Source organism: Leuresthes tenuis, unplaced genomic scaffold (assembly GCF_036924035.1).
Source record: "Leuresthes tenuis unplaced genomic scaffold, fLeuTen1.0.hap1 SCAF_18, whole genome shotgun sequence".
In the NCBI taxonomy this organism is placed as follows: Eukaryota; Metazoa; Chordata; class Actinopteri; order Atheriniformes; family Atherinopsidae; genus Leuresthes; species Leuresthes tenuis.
Genome location: NW_027325372.1, coordinates 9,142,532 through 9,164,997, shown reverse-complemented (window position 1 = coordinate 9,164,997; position 22,466 = coordinate 9,142,532). Strand labels below are relative to the sequence as shown.

At 40.0% G+C, this 22,466-nt stretch overlaps 2 protein-coding genes across 5 annotated transcripts in view; one reads left to right on the top strand and one right to left on the bottom strand.

Annotated features, from left to right (window-relative positions):
• Window positions 1–22,466, top strand: part of rbms3 (RNA binding motif, single stranded interacting protein) — a 282,860-nt gene that overhangs the window by 184,504 nt on the left and 75,890 nt on the right. For all 4 annotated transcript variants that reach the window (XM_072370235.1, XM_072370238.1, XM_072370236.1 and 1 more), the window contains 2 exons: window positions 14,362–14,519; window positions 21,864–21,943. In XM_072370235.1, coding sequence (XP_072226336.1) covers window positions 14,362–14,519; window positions 21,864–21,943 — 238 coding nt within the window. The remainder of the gene's footprint in view (window positions 1–14,361; window positions 14,520–21,863; window positions 21,944–22,466) is intronic.
• The window catches only part of LOC140274859 (palmitoyltransferase ZDHHC3-like), a 350,244-nt gene continuing 330,392 nt past the window's right edge, over window positions 2,615–22,466 (bottom strand). Inside the window, exon 8 of the transcript XR_011908373.1 lies at window positions 2,615–2,627. The gene's annotated coding sequence lies outside the window, so the exon portion shown is untranslated. The remainder of the gene's footprint in view (window positions 2,628–22,466) is intronic.

Genomic DNA, 22,466 nt, shown 5'->3' with positions numbered 1-22,466 from the left:
CTCATAAGGAAAGTGCATTTCTTATTTAAGGTTGCTGTTTGCTCGGTGGTCTTGTGCAGTGGAGCTTACATTTGCTCCCTGAATGCTTATTGATTTGTTTTCAGGGTCTATTAACTGATTTTGGTACGGTCTCACATACTTGATAAAAGCAAAAGATCTTAACAACTGTATTGACGGTGGCACTCGCTGTGAGTAATCCTCTCGAGTGGCAGTGATAGATGATGGCGGGAATTTGGACTCAGACTTGCAAGGACACATGTGACGGTTAATTATCTGAAGACGTAATGCAAAAATGGACATGAGAAGACTTTTTATGTGATTTTCTTTTTCTCCTCTCCCTACTGGTCCAATATGACCTCTGAATAAGTTGACCCTCTTTCATCTTGCAGTATGCATGTCGGTCACGCATTTCACTTTCTTCAGAGTCTAGCGTCTGGCATGTTGTCATGTGGACACTGATGTCCCTGTCTCTGCTGCCATGACCCATGATATCTGTCTGGAAGCTTTTTTGCTCTTGGCTCTCAAAGCAAGGACTCCCTCTCCTGATAACAGCCCTCGCTCCTTCCCTCCCACCGTCTTTACACTTCTTACTGCTGTGATCTCTCACAACTTTTCATACAGCCAGTAACCTGTATGAGATAAACATAAAATGTTACAATATTTGATGTTGGAAGTAGACTTTGTCATGTTAAAGACTGATAAAGTCTGTATTAGGAGGAAGGAGAGCTGGTGGAAAGTTAGTTTTAGGTTCCTTTTCCATGTGAGACTATTATTTATTCATACTTTAGTCTTGGAGAATGCAATTTCAGTCCTTTCTGAATCTTATGTGACTGTCATGTCTGTCAGTTTTGTCATGTCTTATGTTCCTGTTTAGTCTTTAGTTTTTGCCACTTTTTCCTTGTTATTGCAATAACAGGTTGAAAGTGTGTTATTTTTAAATTCCTCGATGATTTCATTTGAGCACAATTTTGGTGTACTTTTAAACAATAAATAAACTTTCAAAGTGGAACATGCTTTTGTCACTCAGCTGATTCCGCAGCGTCGACTGGATGTATGTAAGCACACACTGATGCAGGGCTGAGTCACCTCACTCTTGCATGTGTGAATTAACTAGGAGAGTTAACAGCTCATTACCGTATGATGGAAATTGTTAGTGTTGTAGAAACTGTGACTTTTTAAAACCAGAAACGAGCCTATGCCTGCTTCACTAAAAGCCTTACCGTGGTTGTTAATATTGTTGCTATATTTTTATGACTACCTCTATCTCTTAGCTATCCCCCAGCTATCCGCTCACCCGCCACTCCTGAAAATTCACTTTTTAATTTACTTTTCCAAGTTTACATAGAAAGGGACTGGTGAAGCTGCTGAACTCTGTGGGAAACCCTGGTTGGGTCGTTAGTTTGCTTCCTCTATATCATTAGTGTCCATAACAAACACATTATCACCCACTGTACCACTTCTTTTCCAGGCCATTTAGGGTGATAATTAGACTGTAACAACCAACCATCCCTTTCATTTAGGTCATCTGCTGTTAATGTCACCCTCACTGATGTAGACACTGGATTGGCTTTGAGTTCAAAAAGTAAATATTCTGTTGGGTCAGGGAATTATTTGTTGTTGGTTTGTTTGTTTGGTAGTTCTTTCCTTTTACGGATTCTAAAGCCTTAGACAGCTTAAATGTATGACATCATTAACATCAGCATCATTGCATTTTCTCAAACACACCTCATATTGAGACCAGATTTCTTTTTTACTTTTTTACTTCCAGGTCAGTTTGCTGCTACTAATTCAAACATGACGGACTGAAAATACATCATGTCTCATTTAATGTCAAAGCTATTTCGTCATCATGGGAATATTTATGGTAAAGCTCAGTTATACATTTATGAGCTTTAATTAGAGCCAAGGGGAAGCTCAATAAGGGCAGAAAAAAAGACTGTCTATATAAAACATGTGAATTTGTGTAATTTAATGTGATATTTTGCAGTTTGTATACGCCCAGTCATCTTTGATCAAATTATGCATATTTCCCTACATCCCTACATCATCAATACATAATAAAAGTTTTTTTTTTTTCTTTTTTGTTCTGAGATTTTTGGCCTGAGAAACAAAAACATGTTTGTCATCACGCTCAGATAAATAACAGATGACATAACTGGTCATCAACACATCATCAGAACTAGTTTTGTAGATCCGTCTGTCACTTCTGGAGACACAACCACATTTGAAACATTCAACATGAAAGTAAACATACATATATATTGCTGAATTAAATGTTCTGCTCAAGTTCAAGAGCAACGTGTCTGAAAGAATACATTAAAACGACTGTTATTACAAAACACATTTAAATGAGGAAGTAATCAGCATACAAATTGCGGCTCTCAAAAACCTGTGTTTTGTGATTGAAAAAGAACTAATACTCCTCCACATCACTGTTTCGTAATCGAAAATCATTGCATCAGCTCCACCGCTGAACCTGAGTGATTTCACATAAATGTTGATTTGCTCTGAGTGGCTTTCCCCACGCTCAACACTTCCATTATTGCTTTTTTATTACTTTTCTTGTTGCTGTTTTCCATTGAGAAATAATTCTGTAATAAATATTTCAATATTTCTGCTGTTCTCGCCTCCACTGTGTGTTCATTTCTGCGTGCAGATGTGACGGAGTTAGGCAGAGTATTTCTGCTGCAGTTAGACATATGATGTTCACATCGCTGCTTAGTTTCACGTGGCAGTCGTAGTGTTCCCCGGTGAGTAGTGTCACATTAAGGAATAACAAATGAGTCCATGACCCAGGGTAGTTACTCAGGGTGTGTTTGTGGTGTAGGAAAACAGCATATGCTATTTGCTTTGCAGTAGATTCATAAGTGAAAATTGCATTGTGCCTCCATTTGGAGAGCAGGTGATGGAGTGTGGAGGGAAACAAAGAGATTGTCACTCTCCTGGTTTTCTGATGATGCTATACCATTCTGCTGAAAGGCTCACACATAGTAGTTGTCATCTTAATACCAAGTCTGACTTGTCAACATATTTGATGTGCCTACTTTTTAAACTACACTGACAAGGAGCTGTAACAATGCACAACTGTGTGCAAGTGCTTGTGTATTAGTAAAAGTTGTTGATGCTTGTTGAAGGGCATGCATTAGACTTTGCATTCCTTACTATCTATAAACTTTGATCCTCTAACCCAGTCTGTCTGGTGAGCACATTCCTCCTGCAGACATCTGCCTCCTGTTGAAGTCACTTAACATCCACTGCCACGGCTCATTTGACCCATGCACCGTGACGTTAACATGTATGACAATTTTATGGTGCGGTAAACCCCGTTGAGGGCACTTCTGAGGAATGCATGTGGCTTTGACAACAGCATGTACTGGATGAGATGGCCCCTCTGAAGTAGAGATGGAACTGTGGTATGTTGGAAACACATGGGACTTTTAGGTTTCCAAGTGCATAGGTCAATGTGCAGTATTCCTGTGATCTTGGGAGTTTAACCGTGGTTCCAAATCCTTTTTTGTCTGGTGATATTCCACAACTCAAAACAGCCCAGGATGGTTAAAGTACTTGCCCACCATGATCCTTTCATTGAGACAGTACCCTCAGGAAATTGTTAAACTGTTATTCATGGCAGACGAACCACCGTGGCTGTGATCAATTCCTGATTTAAATTTGTGATCATTTAAATGTTTATGTTTGATTTATTCATTCCCTATGCATATTGGTCTATTTAGTTGATGTAAAACCCCATTTAAACATTAAAAGCAGAACCTTTCAGTTATCTTCAGCCTTTAACTCTCACTTTTGAATTGTTCACATTTGTTTATCAGTTTATTCCTATATGTGTGGTTATACTCCACCTAAATGCAAATGTAGATGTGGACTTTCCTTATTTTCTTAAAGCTGTAGTTACTGTTCAGTGGCAACTGCAGACCAAGGAGCATAGATCCTCAGATTTTGCTCTTGGACAGCAATATTGACTATAAAATATGGATTAAAGCGGATTGTACAAGAACCTCTCTTTGTACATCCCCTTCTTTTAAGAACAGTCTGTAAACGTCTGGAAACTGACCAGTTCAGGACAGCAGCTCAGCAGTCCTTGGTCTCCTTTATCGTAATTTATTTCTGGACTCTGACTACAAAGCCATACTTTTGTAATAGATGTATTTAGCATTATTTTTGCTGAAAAATATTGTTTTTTTGGATGGAACACATGTTTCTCTAAAACCTGTGTACCTTTCAGCATTGGTGGTGCTTTTCCGGATGTGCAAGTTTCTTCTTCCTCAGGCTTCCAAATACCATCAGAGATGCAGGCTTTTAAACTGAGTGCTGATAAAAAGCTGGATGTTCCCTCTCCTCTTTTGTGGGGACAACCTTGTGTCCATGATTTCCAAAAAGGATTTTCACATTTTGATTTGTATGACTACAGAACAGTTCTCCACTTTTCCTCAGTCCAGCAGTCCTCAGTGATTTCTGGAAGTCTTCCTTAGCCAATGCAGTAAATCCATGACAGAATCATGCCTGTTTTCAATGCGCTGCTGCAAGATCATGAGCGTCCAATACTGATTATTAGCTGTGTCCCTTCAAATTGTGTTTTTGAGACAATTGGAGAGAGCCTGTCAAAACAAATATCTGTGCTCATTTTTGCTTAGCAGTTTGAATATATGATCTGTTCAGTTTAGTATTCTACTCCCTCTCAACAACAGCAAAGTAAGTGTTATCAGATGTGTTAGAGGAAGAAAATGAGTGGATTTCTCCATCAGTGGTTTGAAAAACAGACATTCAGACAGTCTTCATCTGTTGGCTTGAGGGTAAACTCTTGCACAAGCAACAGACACCCATAATTTACAGATAGAGTGGACTGCCTGCATCTGCCAATAGAGCACAATATATTGGTCAGGAATGGAAATCAAATAGTTCACCACCCTTTGACACCCCCACACACATTCACCATCTCACAATCCATCCCACCCCAAAACCAAAACCTTCACTGCCACTCTCAGCCTCCACATGATGTCAGCCAGGAGGAATTCAATCTCAGAAATGATATCATGAATGATGCATAAGACAGAAAAATGCATTTACCCTGGCGACAACACAATGAACTGTTGTTGCAAACAGCATAATGGAAAAATACGAAGGTTACGGTGATGAAAATGCATTATGAAACCAGGAAGACATTTGTGAATGTCGACTACTCCTGAGCTGAGGGAGCATGGGCGAGGACCAGTTTATAAAGAAAATCCTCAATATTTCTACAAAGGAAGTCCGAATTTGTCTTGTCTGAGGAACCATAGCAAAAAGTATACCTGCATGCATGTTTGCCTGACTACTTAAATGTGCATGAGTTTTGTCTTCCTTCAGAGGAGCACGGGGGTAAAGCTGGCGTGCCCATCTTCCATGTTAATAATGGATTTTTGATATGAGCTCCACATGAAATTTTAATCTCTGGAATATTAGCTCACCGAGGGAGATACAAAATCAAATCACAGGGTCGTGATTAAGCGGGTGAAGCCCATATCGACCCATTTAAATTCACATTAACCCAGCATCAAAATGTATGAGCCATGACATTGATGGCAGACATAATTTAGTGGTGTTATGTCTGTTTTGCAAAGTAAAGGTGTGATCAATTCATCACACACCTGCAAAAGTGAGAAAATGAGGCTTGATGTGATACTTTTAGGGTGCTGACAAATGTGAAAAGATATGCCTTGTGAAGTTCACGTTTTCACATGGTCAGTAATATAAAAAGCAAACAAATTATCTATATTGTATAACAAAGGCTGAACTGATTTAGGTTACCCTTTGGGGGCATAGACGCTTATTGTTGTCAAACCCTGTTAAAACAGATATGTGAGTCTTAACGTTACATGTTCCTTTATTACAGTCAGTCCAGGGGCCATAATACTTAATCTTTGATAATCCATGGTGCTATAAATAGTTAATCCAAATAGTTACAAACTGTTTAAGGGGATATCAGATTAATCACTTCTACCTCAATCTACTTCATGAAGAAATTTTTCTTCAGCCAAAGTGCTGTAGTTTGTGTGGTGCCAGTACATTATGTAACAACCAAGAGACAGCATTATACCAAGACAAATCACATAAGGCACACAGAGTATAAAAAGTCAAATAAGTTTTGATTTAACATAAAGATACAACACACTAATTAGATCAAACTTGGTACAAAATCTAAGGACCAAATTGCAAGATGTGTTTGCAAAAAAGTCCAAAAGCTATTAAGTTAGTGGCCAAATAAATAAGTAGTTTATTTTTTCATGTCATGGACATAGGGAGGAGTGAGAGCTCGAGGCGACTGATCTTCCACAGCAGGCTCTTTAACATGAGACTGAAGGCAGAGGAGAGTGTGTGAGAAGGGTCATTAGGGATTCTGCGTGTTAGTCTGAGCACTGTACCTTTGTAAATTGTCTGAGTGATGGATAGCCTCAATCATCCATCATCTTCATAGCTTAGTGGTGTACTATGTTCTATGTTCTTTATTCCTTATTTTAGCCAGACAGTAACGGTGTCAAACTATGATAATGATAATGATGATAATTTCTAGTAGAGCAGTGTAAATTATCAAAATGACATCAGTGCTCACAGCAAACAGTCTAAATCTGCAACCTTGTCATCAATGGTCGAACATCATGTCCTTGGCATAGGATGAGCCTTCTTATGATCCAGTGCTGGCAACACCCATAGCTAGAGGATTTGGGATTTCTGTCATTTATTTGATATCCCAAAAAAGTTTTTTTCCCCCATAGCTGGGCAGTAAATTTGCTAGTCTTAACAAATATTCATGAAAATATTCCAAATTATGAAATGATCAAGGAATGACATTAGGCCAGCTTCACGGTGACACCATGACGTCCTGTGAAAAGTTTTCAACTCAGGCACAGAGGGAGAGATTGTGATCATATGAGCCACATAAGAACTGGTAACACAAATCATGTTTGTCCACCTTGAAACTGAGGTGACTCTTGATGTTCTTTGCTTACAGGTTGACGATGTGTGTAAGGCATCAAAACTTGTCTTGTCAACTGTTATGGCTACAATGTTGTGTTCTATTAGCTTTATTGGAGAAATGTTAATATGTTTCATACATTTCTGATAAATGTTCTAAAAGTTTTCAAGACATACCTGAGTGTTCTAGTAAGCATAGCGGTTCAGTCCACAAGGTGGTAGTTTTAGTTTGTTGAATCTATGTCTTTTCAGCAGTGTTTTAAAAAGATTGATTTCTTCAGTATGTAGAAATGATCTGGGGGTTAAATGCTTCTGGCAGGAATGTGTTGGATATGAGCTAACTCATTGTTGTCTTTGATCTTTTCATGAGTTATTGGCATTAGGAAGAACATCAAACCCCAAACATTGTCAGTTATCTTCAGCAGTGTTTCTTGTTAAGGCTCAGTTTGTTATTTTTGGTTGAGAGCAACAAAAAGTCAGTGTATCAAAGTTGTGAAATAGCGTCTTTAGCTGGCATATGGATCAACACACTAAAAGTGATCTTAGTGCCATGGCACTGTGCTTTATTTATGATTCATATTTACCAACTACTCTAACAGAAAGCAGCCCCACCTGAGAGAATAAGTGAAGCAAAGCCCCACTACTGTGTTAGCATACTCAAAGGCTCAACAATATATCACCCACTTTAGTTCCTTACACAGCATCTATCATCTCAGCATAACACAGGAAGCTGGAAAGTCATTTTCCATAAGCGATAATAGGACAGAGATTGACAATATGTGCGTGTTTTTGTGTACAATCCCACATATGCCTGTGTATGTTTGTGTGACTTCGCAATGATGAGACGCAGTTCAGTGAAGGAGCTTTGTGTAATTATGTGAGTGAATGAGCGTAGGTCTTAAAAGCAGACTAAACACCTCAGTGCCTCAGGGTGCCCGGGCACACAACGTTGTCATTGGTTTGAATTGCACTCATGGGAAGAATTCTGTGGCTGAATGATGTGATGTATTAAGGTGTGCTCTGTAGCTATGTATGGTGATTTGTAAGACTTTTATCGAATCGGCTAACATTGTATTCCAAATGGAACATCGCGTGAACGAGGTGAATCTCTAATGTTTAGCCCCTGAGCCTCATATTGTGCACTTTTTATCTTTCGTATCTTATGGAAAAAATGTCAACAACTTTGTGCCCTGTGACAAACTTCAAGTGACTCTCTGCTTTGAAAACGATAGAGAAAGGTTAATTAATGGGCGTTTCCTTACCTGCCGTCACTTGGTGAGTCAGTAATCCTGTTGCAGCTACAAAGACTGATCAATCGTGAGTGTCCTGATGCAGAGAAAATAAATAATTGACCAATTTTGCAGCTCACAGCTTAGGTGATTATGGATCAGGAAAACAAACTGTCGATACAAAACTGTAGGTGATGTGTTTTTGAGGCAATTCTTTAAAGTGAGTGTGTATAACACAGTATGTGCAGTACAAAAGTGGCTCTTCTGTTTTGCTATATGAAGTATTATGCTGAGATCTATACAACATGCTACTTTGCATTCTTAATAAAGATGCGCTGATCTGATCAATCCACATTAAGTACAACGATCATGTCTACATTTATATGGACAGCTCTTCTCCATCTGTTAATATTATTCCAATTAAGGTAATATTTTGTTGATGGTGTTTACATGAGTGGGTTGCACTCACAAAAACCCAGGGCATGCATCATCAGACCCAACTGTCACAAAATATTTATCGTTACCTCTCTAGTTTGCACCTATTCACCAAGCTGTTTTAAATTGCCAGAGAAATACATCCAATGCAGTGTCAACGTATGTTGCTTCTACTATCAACAAAGCATTGTCACTGCCACGTGCATGTGTCTAACACACCAGAATACGTTGATCTAACAAACATCTACATCATTGTAGGAAAATTAAATCATTCTCTGATCATTTTCTAATAACTTCACATGCAGAAATCCGACTTGTTATGCACTGATTAATGTAGAAATGTGCTAACATTTCGGAAACTACCCGAAAATTGATATAACAGTTTTATGGAAGTAGAACTTCTTTCTTCTTACTTGCTATCGTGCCTAGAGGTATACCTATCAGAGTGATTATACTGTCCATTAACATGATTGAAATTAGAGGAAAGATCTGTATCTGTATCTGTACCAGAAAAAATAAATTGGGTGTTGTAGTGTTTCTTAAGCTCTTACAAGTGTATGCCTTCAAGGTAAATTTGCTGTTTAATCCTCTGCCAGTATCCACTTATTCCATTACTATTAAAACCATGCTTAAATGGCAGATTTTTTTAGGTTGTTTGTTCAGATATAGTGTGGTAATTGGATTGGATGTGTCTGCCCCGGGTGATGGCACAAACCGTCTCACAGCCCTGTGTTTTCAGCAGAAGGTTCGAATCTGAAATGTTGATTTCCCCAGCCCCCCAGCGAGCAGCAGAAGGACCTCACACATTACCAGCTTGAGCTCTTGTTGTCTTTCCTTTGTGGTGTAACACGCTGTTCTGTGATGGAGTATGTCTGGGTTAGAGATATTTATGCATTTGTTGGTTTATAATGTGTGTTTGAAGCGTGTCTTCAAGGACGTATATCAGATTCAGAAGGCAACGACCGGCACACAAAGTTTCAAGTGCAGAAAAATGTTTTGTTTCTAATGTAGCATAGATGAATAAGCTGCTATTTGGGAGAATGACCATGAAGCCCTCTGTACTCACGTAGTGGAAAGTTTCCTGGAGTCTGGTTTTGCTAACATCTTAGGGGAACTGTAAATGTCTACTCTAAACAAACTGCCATTAGGACAAACTGTAATGTGAAGTCTTGGATATGTATGACATTTTAGTGCCACAGTGGCAGATTGGTAGCATGTTGAGGAAGCATCTGACAACGACTTGTACAAGGAGGAAAAATACAGTGATTCAGCCATCCGCTCATGAGTGGAAACAGAAGCTGTTGGGAGGCACTTATCAAAGGGGCAGCGCGCTGCCTGGATAACTTTTCATGCTGTTGTCTGACCAGCTGACTTGCCAGCTGACAGAATGATAGACCCTTTGTAGTGTTACCTTGTTTGTCTCTAAATTCTCTTGCTCCTCGCAAATTAAATTTAAGCTTTTGAAGTGAGCTCGTATGTCTCCCCACCCTCCCTCCACTTTTCATCCTTACACCCCCTTACTTCTTCCTTTCACTTGGTTGGCCTGCTTGTCTTTTTAAATGCATTCTGCAGACTCAGGCTCCCAAAGCAAGATCTGAGATCCTCAACCTATATAGAAGAAAACAGAAACACTCCCTCTGGCATCTGCAAACTTGTCAGCAACACATCCTCACAGCAGCAGAAGCACAGCAACTACAGCTTCTTTACAATTTTCTCCAAACAGTCAACACATAGCCCATTGTCTTTGACTTTAATTGTTTTCTATCAGGCTGCTGGTTAGTCGCACAACAGGCCAGAGTAGCATACCTGAGGGTAGTGACTAATGTGTTGTTATAGCAAGGATTGACAGGCTGGATGAGTTTGTATCTATGCTTAAAGGAGCAGCCAAAAGCCCTGTAGTGCCAATTACACATATAACTCTTATCTCATGAGCAAGCTGAATGGAGAGGGGAAAGATGCACAGATGAAGGGCTGAGGAGATGAGAGATTGCAATAGTCACAGGTGTGGCAAGCAAGACTGGAATAGACTGATGCAAGAAAGTAAAAGAAGTGGAAGAAATGGAGGGACGTTTGAAAATTGAGAACAAAAGACTGTGGAGGAGTTATATGGCATAAAAAAGGGAGGGAAAAGACAGTAAAGAGGTAAAAGGGTCTAATACATATAGTGAAAGCAAAGAGGGATGTGTTGTAAGTGAGTGAGGGCAACTCCCAGCCTCTAAACATCCTTGGATGCAGTGCCCTTCAGTCAAGACACATATCTGTCTCTAATTTTTGTCAGTTAAAGGGGTGTAGCCCTGAGAGCCCCATAGGCACAACGAGAGACTTCTAACGGTTGATGTCTCTTTTCCCTCAAGCGTTGTCAAAAGGCAACAAGGGCTTCCTTTAATGTGTTATATCTGCCTGTCATGTCAGCTGCCTCAATCTCTCTTTCTCTTCAGCTGTCTTTTCTTACCTTTTCAATCTTTAACCTTCTGCTCGTGAACTATGATTCAAATCCTTGTCTTCTCTTTCTTTTAATTATTTTTTTTTTTTACTAATACTCCCCCTCCCATGTAGCATGGTAATGTTCTCCAAAATTACAGTGAGGTAAACAGAGCAGGGAGTCGAAATGAAATAACTGCTACAGGGCTGTCAGCTCTAGCGAGGGGGCCATCCGTCAGCAGGAAATGACACGTCGTTCACCCCCACCCGTCCGTACCTCCTTCTGTCACCCACGCGGTTGGATCCCTCCTGTCCTCCTGGTGGCAAGGTGAAGGAATTATGCTCATCAAAGCCCCAGCGCAGCCTGGAGCCTTTCCATTAACCTTCTACAACACTGGTCAATGCCGAGGGGACAGACACTACCAGCCATCACACGCACATGAGAAGCAGGCATGCTTACTCTTCTTGGAAACATATACCCATAAAGCAGAAAAGGTTTCTACCCGCATACACAAGTGTGCAGTATAAACTGTACCTTTAATGGAATAAAAGCACATACATAATTACTTTGAGATAGGATACACACAGTTACACACAACCACACACACCTCAATTACCTTTTCATTCATATCCTGACAGCAGAGCATGTGCAAAGGCTGACATTAAAGGAAATTAAATCTCCTCATGGAATGGGCCAGCCCATCTCACCTCCTGTCAAAATACTCCAATTTCCACTCCTCTCCCTAACCTTCTCATCTGGGTATTTAGGGCTTTGTGGTGCAGAACGTCATCAAAGAGAAAAGTTAGCAAGGCGGCCGTGCGTAGAGGAGGCCTTCCCGTGATAATCCTCGCTGCAAACGAAGCCCTCTACAATTAGCCCACGCACCCAAATTACTGCTTCACATTCTCGCACACACTCGTCCACTGTGCATACTGTTTCATGCTTATAGGAGAAAGTGCTTTCACTGAAGCGCACGCACACACACATACACACACACACACACACACACACTCTCTTATCATTGGCTTAGCCCAATGAGAGAGTGAGTCAGTCAGTTAACTCTTTGATCCAGACTTCTTTTCTGCATTCAAATATGAAGCCTATCTGACATAATCCTGAAAAACACCGGCTCACACAACCAGTGAAACTCAAAAGGAAAGCACAGCTGCAAGGCTCTCAAGGGACTTTGCAGGAGAGTGACACATGTACAGTAGATTTTTACAGGCCGATTTAATTAAGCCTCATTCACAGGCAAATCCTGTGTTATACAAACTCTTCTGAGCTTTTTGTCACACATTCTAAAGCACTCAGATGCAACCAACATGCAGAGGAAGGAGGGGTTTAGTTAGGCAATCAAGTTCCTGGTTATAGGAGAAAAAGCCATGGTCTCAGACACCAGCTTCCTCCCAAAGGTTTTAATCAGATCAAACATGTCCTGTCTGATAAGGCAGCTAATTAATCAGGGGAGGGACTAGTCCTTTCCTCTGACAGATGGAAAGATGGAGGCAGGACACTGGTGGAGACACTTCCTCCTCCCTAACTTCTTTCTCCATCGTCAATGTGAAGCACAACAAGAGACAGCGTGAGACATCGTTGTCCTATGTAGCCCGCAACTGAAGTATCTCCACAACCCCCAACTGGGAAGATGACAGACTTGTGAATTGAAGACTTACCGAAGCAGCTGTTTACAGTACTGCATGTGAATATCAAATATCAAATATCAAAAATATTCTGAGACCAAATCAACTCATATCAAAGTAGGGTTTTTACAAGGCCGCTGGGGATTTAGACAGAAAGAAAAATAAAAACTTCTGTGCTCACCCTTGCTTCTGTTCCTCACTTGTCTTGTTGCCAGTTTTAAAGTGCATGAGACTTGTCCGATCCAGCTCTTCCACTCATAGACTAATGGAACATTTTTCTTTTGTTTTTTTGTATAATGTTATACATTTTATGGATGTATATGGAGAATTGCTGTTGTTATTCTTAATAGATTAAGCAGCCTTCCTTATAATTAGATTGTAGACCACTGCGCAGATTATTGCCTTTCTACATGATGATACTTCTTTTTAAGTCCCTTCAATACTCACATTATTGATCTAAACTAATAGGAGAGGCTGTTTTGTCAGATCAGATGGAAGTCCACTTTAATTGTGGGACTTTACATTATACACATTTAAACTGCAGTTCAAATATCCATTCAAAAATATTCAAAAGACCCACATCTATTTAATCTTTTTATTTTGGCCTAACATTAAGTTGACTGTAAGACTTTTAAACTGACCCCAAATTCTGTATATAATAGGATTCATAAAGTTCACGCTAACAGTGTTGTTTGGTAGTTTCCGCCCTCTTTTTTCTACAAAGAAGAAGTAAATCTCGTCAAAATGTTGCATTATTCTCTTTACTCGTTATATTATACTGGCTGGTAACCACACCATCGATAGCTTTCAGGAGTATTGCATTTGCCCTTGACTTGCGATGGTCCTGGCTGCTGCTCAGTAAAAGGTTTGGAGATGTGACTCTGAAACAGAGAGACTCTGGCGGGCTGCCTGATTGGATGAGTCACCTACTACCTGGAGGAAGGATGGATTGAATGCGATTTAGAAAGTTTGTGAAGTTCTCTAATGTGCTTACAGCCTACAGCATTATAAATACATAATTAGCAATAAGGATGGCATTTCATGCTTAATTTAGAGGCTGACTGGCTTGAAACACAGATAGATGCATACTGTTATGACTTATATTGTGATGGCTCAGTGACTGATTGACTGGTGGGGCTGTCTCAAGCTGTTCTACTGTGGAGCTCACTGAGCACCCTCTGCTACCTCAGGCTCAACCAACCACCAGCTGTGCAGCCTTTTCTAGCGATCAGCAACCCCTGGGCACTACACTGAAAACACTGTTGCACAATATGCAGCTTGTCTTGGTTTCTATCTTCATCTTCAAACTTGATTATGAATATGAGCATTATGCACGATTGTTAGATGGACCTGCACAGTCATGATACTTTTCACTCACATAAATCCATAAAGTAACCGACACACTCGATCACACACGCACAGAGTCAGAGACACAGTGAATTATTGATATGTCCATAATGCATTTGATTAGATGAACATGTTTTTGTCTCAAAGGTCAAATGTCATGTGTATTGCAACATATTACATGATTACCCATGATGCAAAGCTGATTCATGCTCAACAGTTACTACAGATGCATTTTTTTCTAATTCTGTTTTTCTCCTCTCCCCCATTTGTCATCTGCCCATCTTCTTCCTGCGCTCTGCCCCTCAACTTCCATGCCCCTCAGCAACAAGAGCAAGACCCCACCAACCTGTACATCTCCAACCTGCCAGTGTCCATGGATGAGCAGGAGCTGGAGAATATGCTGAAGCCTCTGGGTCACGTCATCTCTACAAGGATACTGAGGGATGCCAATGGGGTCAGCAGAGGAGTCGGCTTTGCCAGGTAAACGATGATAATGAAAATAAATGTGGTAAATCCGGTTCCTTAGTCCCTACATGTTGCATGGGGTTAACGTGAGAAACACAGTCTGTTGCATCTGCCTCTATACCCTTTATGTCAACACATACCTTTCAAATTCTACCCCTTTTTGTTTGTTTTTTTAAATCTAAAATTAGATAAAAATACTTGATAAACACACAATTATCAATGTAACGTTTTTTAAACATAGGAAAGCTTTCTCTGGAGCCATAGAATAAACCACACAACTGTTGTCACGGGTTAGGTGTATTCTTTCTGATCAGTTAACAAAAGATTTTAAACCCATTTTAGATGTGCTCAGGAACAGATGCACATGCCTGCATATTCTGGCATCCCATGCGCAGAGACTTATTCACTCTTAAAAAAGACCCTAGCTCAGGTAATGTTTCTGCTCTTAGCCTGTTTGACTCTGCATACCGTTGCATCGTTGTTCCAGTGCGAATGTGAACACATCCCTGTCAATGGATGCTTGTGTCTATGTGTTAACAAACATTCATGGATAATAGCAATAAATAGCAATAAATGGTAGAGTATAGTCACTGCTGCTGTATTTCCAAAACCAAGTCCAGAACTGAACAGTTTATTTCTTTTTCTACTTAGAAAAGTTTCCACTTCAGTTTGTTAATCCCCTTAAGTCATAAACCGTCCTGTCCTTGTGCTCAACAGCAGCCACCAGGCTCTCATTTTTCTCCACACATTCCTCCCTGTTTACCCAAAGGAGGCCGGCGATGGCCACACAACCGCCATCTTGCAGGGATTTTTCTTAATCACCTGCTCTGGCTGAACTCCACTCCTATTCCCTCCTCTATTACCAGAGGTTAAAGCAGTACAGAAAAGCACACACAAGCAGGTTGTTACACACAAATATGAGCATATGCACAGATAGGCCTCTACACACCTGTGCATATGTACACAAGCGAGCGCATGTGCACATATAACAACACACATTAAAAAGTAGACTCTCACCTGTACTCGCTCAGACAGGTAGGCAACCTCCTGCAGACCAACAAGCAGAGCACAGCAACAACCTGCCACAGGCCACCTGTTCAAGCAGCCCTCAGTGGAGGGAGGAAGGGGCATGATGGAAAGGGAGACTGAGAGAGCAGGAAAGGCAGAGAGACATGAGTGTGAATCATTGGTCAGGTAGAAAGAACTAATCATAGAGGTTATTAGAAAAAGAAAGAGAAGGGGATAGGGCAGAGAAGATGACAAGTCATTATGAGACAGAAATATTGGGAAATAGAAAGTGAAAGGAGTGAGTGTGGTCAGGGTGGAAGAAGGAGTGAAAATTAGAAAGATATGGATGGATCACGAAATGAAATAGAGTTTTAAAACGTGTCTGAAATAAAAAAAAAAATCCAAAAAGAAAACCATCCAAAGAAGACAAAACAAATCAATGTATTTTATGAAATGTAGAACTCCCATTAGCTGTGTCAACAGACAGACAGACAGACAGACAGGCAGCTGCCGAGGGTTGGACTGTGAGGGGCATTAGAGAGAGTAAACTGAGCTAAGTGTTTGTGGGCTGATCCATTACTGTTATCAGAGCCCATTACTCCAGCCCCAGCACTAATCATTGCAGACAGCAGCACCTGATGCCATTAACCAGCAGCACACATAGAAAGCCAGCCTGCCCCACAGTCTTACCTGTCTGACTCTCTAACCGACTGGCTACCCAAAAACTCTGACTGACTGACAGACAGACAGACAGGCTGACTGACTGGTTTATTTCCCTATGACTGTCTCCCAGTCTGTCTGCCTTTTTTACTCTTTGCCCGTTGGCCTGTTTTCTACCTGTTGTACTGCTGGAGAAAATAAAAGAGAGATGGTATTGAAGAGGCAATGAATACCCGGGTGAGGTTGTGAGTTGAATTAATAAAAACAGGAAGTGCTGGGATATGCTCAGCATTAACAATTCTAGTCAGAGAATAAGTAAATAACTCTGGAGTTGGATGATGCATTCCGTATGATTGTCAGAGGCTTTTTATAGAGAAAACAGAAACATCCCAAATCAGCCCTTGTTTTGATAATGGAGATCACAGCCACATAAAAAATAATTTCATACAAGGTTGTTTAGCTTTGATAAAACAAAGGGAACAAAGATGCCGTCTAATGTAAAAGTGTTATGAAGCTATAACTGACATGTTTGTGTGTCTGTGCTGAGGTGAACACGGATAGGGAGCATATGAGGACACACATATCATACGCAAACACTGCATATTCGGTTTTACTAAGTTCAGCTTTAAACCTGTGAAACAAAAAAGGGTTAGACTGATAAAAAGTTACAGCAAATTGTAATGTCATGAAAGGGCTACTCTGTATCAGCTTATAGAAAAGAAACACCTCGCCCACTTTTTTTGATTAATTAATTTTACCTCGACTACAGCACTGTTGGTATTATTTACCAAGTTCAAACTCTTTCACAGATGCTGTGTCAGATTTACATCACTGAAAGGTTAGGGGTTTAGACAGGCTGCTTATTAATGTTCTATACCTGTTATTTTACTTTTGAGGGCACATTTTTGCTCGTCTTCAGGGCCTGTGAAAGGCAAAAGGTCATATTGTAAAAATACATTTCACAAAAAGTATTGATCATAAGAAGTATTAGGCAAAGGTCGAACTTGCATATTTGAAATATACGATTTGATTGCAATACAAATATAATTGTTTTTATGCAAGTAATCAACCCCGGATGTTTTGTGATGAAGAATTTAACCTGCGCACTCATCAAATCACTGCTGAACTTGATTGTTTCATTATTTATATACATGTGTACCAGTGTTCTTTTTGGAATTTGCTGTGTATATGTTTAATTATTTAACTATTCATTTATTAACCAAACATGTGACTTTTTTGAAAATATCAAATTTGACCTCTTCATACCAAAGGTAGCAGAACGAATGGTTCCTGGACAGCATTCACACTATACTATTTTGATATCTAAGAGAAATGTTCCAAAGTGCAGAGCGCATATTTGTCCCTGCAGGAGAGAAGATGCAGTCCATATGCACCAAAGCATCATTTTTCTCCTTTCTGTGGAAGATCAAATTAAAGGAAATAATTCCTCCATTTTTTTTTCTCCGTCATTAAAATGGATCTTTCATTAAGTACATGAAATGACCCATAATACTTGGAATTTGGTTGCCTAGTTATTGAGAACACATTAGAGAGCTCATGCACAGTTCCTTTTTTATATCGTATTTAATTTAATATCTCATTGAGATTAAAGGTGTTTTTCTAAAAGACCGCCTTGGCTGAGACAGCTGCAGATTTGTTGGCTGGTTACAAACATTCATGCAAATAATAATTACGTAAGATTTACACAAAGGTTAAGAGTCATCATGAAGTGTTAAAGCAAATTCATTCAAAACATCTGAATGGGTCTGCCTCTAAGTCAAAATGATCTGCTTAACTTTGATTGTGTTGAGTAGTTTGGTTTCTATTGTACAATCAAAATATATTTTAGATATACATATCTAAAATGATAAAAACCAAATGTTTACAGTATACTCACCCTTTTCTGTATGCTGCATGCCGACTCAGATTAGTGTTTGTCTAATTACTAGTTTTTGAGCGCTACGATAGTTATGTGTACAAGGCCAGTTGCTGTGTGATGAGCGATCAGCTGAGTCAGATTGGGCAGTGTCAGTGTTCCCAGCCAAACACGGGGCAGAGGGAGAAGAAAGACAGATGGGGAAGAGGGTGTGTGCAAGGTCAGTGAGAGATTGATGATGCCAGGAAGTGTGAAAGATTACATATTCCAAAAAGAGTAGTAGGGAGAGGCACGGGCGAAAGATGTTGATGTGGATTGGGCGTAATATAGAAAGAAAAGAATGGACAGAGAGGGAAGGAAAGGAGGGCATGGAAACCAAGAGAGATGGGACAGAAGAGAGTGAGGGTAATGGTGAAAGATGCAGGAAATAACCAAGGTTGAAAGACAGCGAGGAATGAGAGAGACGTCAAAAAGAAAGGGTGTAGACGTGCCGGGAGTAAGATGGATGGGACGGAGAGAGCGATAAAGAAGCTATGGTGAAAAAGAAAAAAAAAGAACGATGAGGGTAGCCGTAGGAAAGGGATGAGAGACAGAGGACAGAGAAGTGAGAGGCTGACAGGATGATATGAGTATTTCAGGAGGTGTGGGCGAAAAAAGCATGAAAATCTGAAATGCAATGAATTCTGCACATTCCCGGAGCATATTATCATAAACGCATAGCAATCGCTCAAGCCTGCAATGGAGAGCAGTCTCATCGTGATATCAGCGTTTTGTGTATACAAGCAGGCGAATATTTGTTTTTAATATGTTTCTGCGACTTAACACAGTTTAACTTTCTGATACAAATCACTTGTGCAGAAAAAGCAAATCTTGGTTCTAGTCTAATGTGCATTGTACTGTGCCTAAACTTTTTCTTTTTTTCATTCCTGCAACTCAATCAGTTAAGGTGTAATAATTAGAAGTCGATCTATAGTCAGTTGTGAGAGGCCTTTTAAAGCTGTAGTTCATAGGTAGCTAAGCTGTCATTATAATGGAGAAAGTGTGAGATTTTGTACTGTTTCTAATACAATAAGTTGAAAGAAGTTTAAGTCAAAGGCATACTTTGCCATTTGATGAAAATGCCCTTATTTGCTCTGTCTGAGTGTTGAATCGTCAGTTGGCATTGGAAACCCTCCTCCCAACACCTTTTTCAGTTTAAGATAAGGTGTTTGTTTGTTAGCCAGTAAAGCAGCATTCACACCCACTTCATGCTAACACTAGCCACCTATATCTAAAATTTTAAGCTTTATTGTGTCCCCCTCTAATCTATTGTTTGTAGCATACATACTTACATACTTGTGAAGAAGTTCTAAGGGGCCCTAAGTCACCCCTTAGCTCAGGGAAAAAGGGGGGAAACAGATACCCTGGCTGTATAAATGTCACCTTCCAGCACCTGACATCAACACATCACACATGTATTTATAATATGTTCAATGTGCAATAATAAGTGCAAAAATAAAACGTTCCACTTTTACTAAATCTATGCACTGAGCTATTTCTAATACTGTTGGGCAGCCATTTCCTTCAGCCTTGTCATCACTGTGAAGTTGAAGGTCAACCAGACTGGACTCCAGGAAGTCACTGCACCCAGCCAAGAATATGTCCAACACCTTGTCTCATGTAGACATGGCGAGATGGCAAAAGAGGGTTTTCCTCAAATTATTAAACATTTCCTGAGTTAGAATAATCCTGATTTCTATGGTTTTGAGTGGCATGTAAAAGTCTGGGCACCCCTGGTTAAAATCTAAGTTAAATTAGTAGAAGATGAACTGATCTCCGAAGGACATAAAGTTAAAGATGCAACATTCTTTTCAACAGCTTTTACCAGTATTGCAGATCTTAATTAGCCTGCTAGAGCTATGGCCAGATCAACAGTTAGCAAAGGGTAATTAATGGCTTCGTGTGAGGCATGGGCTCCTCTAAGAAGTTTTTATTTTGAAAACGAAAATGAGTGGTGTATGGAAAGCAGGTGAAGAGAACAAATCATGCTGAGGAAGCTGTTTCCATGGTCTGTACGGTAATGAGGAAATGACTGCATCAAGGAACCTAAAATCCAGTTGTATTCTGGAAAACTAAGAAAACTTGTATAATTACAAGAAAAACAAATCAAAACCTCCAAGGAGATGTAAGTAGACTTTGGAGTGGAGGGTACACTGCTCTGTCCTGCAGCCGTCATGGGAGAGTTGTCTGGGGGAAACCTTTCCTGCATCCCCACCACAAAACTAACAATCCAAAGTGTGGAAATGATCATATCTGCAGGCATTATGCAAGTCCTGTTACTGATTAAGTTGAAATGGAACTTTGTGGGTGCAGTGTGTGAAGTTATGCAAGGAGAAAAATTAGAGAATAACTCAATGAAAAGCTCACCCCTCCAGTTTTTTTTTAGCACAGAGATGGATTGATCAGGCTTTGGGCTTGTGTTGTGGAGCATTTCACTGGTAGAGAGCTGAATGGATTCAATTAAATTCTGGAAGCAAATATCATACGATATGTAAAAAAGCTGAAGATAAAAGGAGGAGGATTTCTACAACAGGATAATAATCCTAAACACAACTCTTAATCCACAATGGACTACTTCATAAGGTGCAAGCTGAAGGCCTCCACAACCCCGTGAATAACAGCTTGTAAGAAGAAAGGAAAAGAAGTATTTACAAGCTGTGATACTTGCCATGGGGATTGGTATTAAGTAATGGTCATGTCAGGTGCCAAAACTTAGACTACTTCAGGCACGTTGCCTTTTTGCTCTTTCAAAATGAAGAGATAGGTGTAAAACGGAATCTTCCTGAACATTTTTAGAAAGGTTTCATCTTTTATTCACAAAGATCTCAGAAACATTGGGGGTAAGTGCGCCCGGACCTTTTCATACCACTGTATTAGTTTTTTATAAGGTGGAAGGTTTGGAGCTGGATACTAAAATCTGAACTTGCAAGTTGGAATTTCTCACGGCAGAAGAGTTTTTCCACAGAATAGGCGTGTCCGCCTGTGTGTGCCAATAGGCTGTAGATTTGTGCAGTTATATGTATGTGATGTACCTATGTACCCCCATGCTGGCCAACTGCTGGACCGGTTCACAGTGGGAAAGTGGGGACAGTCAGCTTTCTATATGGTCTCTCCCCCAACCATCTATTATACAGCATACATAAGCCTGCAATTTCTACTGTCTCACATCTACATTTTTCTACTTATACTTTTCTGCAGCTTTTTCACCTAATCATTCTCTTTTTCTATCCTTACTTTTTTTATCAGGCACAGAGAAAAGCTGCATAACAACTCTTTCCCTGAAAGCCCTGAATTTCATTATGAACTTCTTATGCATGCAGACCATGATATTCAGCAGCAGATAGACAGACACTGGATAGTCTTCCTGGAATTTTTTATAATGAACAGACTGATGCTTCACAACCAGGGGGACCCAGTCATTTAGTTATCCATTTATTTTTCTTACCCGGTTTATCCCAGTTGTGGGGACCATCCTAGCTGCTGAGTGACAGGTCGCTAGCCCATCACAGGGATGCAGTCTAAAGGGTTTTCCTTTATTGTTGCGTTTGAAGAAGTTTTTAACTTCATGTTCCACAAGTGAACAAACCTCCTTTATTTGGAAATTTTGTCACCTATTTGTGACTTTTTGTGATAAAGGAACATCCATTTGACCCAAACAGCAGTCTGTCGGTTGTTAAGCAGGGCTTTTTATGAGTGTAGAATTTTCATTTGAACTTTTCCCACAAATGTATGGTGAATATTTCTAATTTAACCAAATTTATCACGCTTTATTGCAGGATGGAGTCTACGGAGAAGTGTGAAGTTGTGATACAGCATTTCAATGGAAAATACCTGAAAACCCCACCAGGCATTCCAGGTGAGTCCCCCCTGAGCTTAGGCTCACAACAAATAATATGTTAGGTATACATTTGTCCACATGTCTAACACATAGCAGTGTCACAAATCAGGGTTAAAAATCATGAGACGTCATCACGTGTATAGGCTGCTGTTTTCTGTAAAGGAGCAAACATATGACGTCAGGGTAACTGTAACCCAGAGAATATTACAATGTGTAAACCCTAACTATTGTGCATTTTTACCATATACTTACTAACAACTAAACTTAACCATGTTTATTATCTCCCACAATCTGAAAGCAAAGTAGAAAAAAGCATCAATAGAGTGAAATGTTACTTTGTCACGTATCACAGTGTCGCAGGTGTGTGATGTCATCATGCAGCGACACTTGGCAGTTGAAGATTATTTTGTATGTAGGGAGAACGTGGGTGGATTTTAAAAGTATGCTTTGCCACAAAAGCTGTCCATATAGAAAAAGGGAAATACGTGTATGAAACATTGTCAAAGTGCTTCAGTGTAAAATTCCCAACACTGCGTGAACT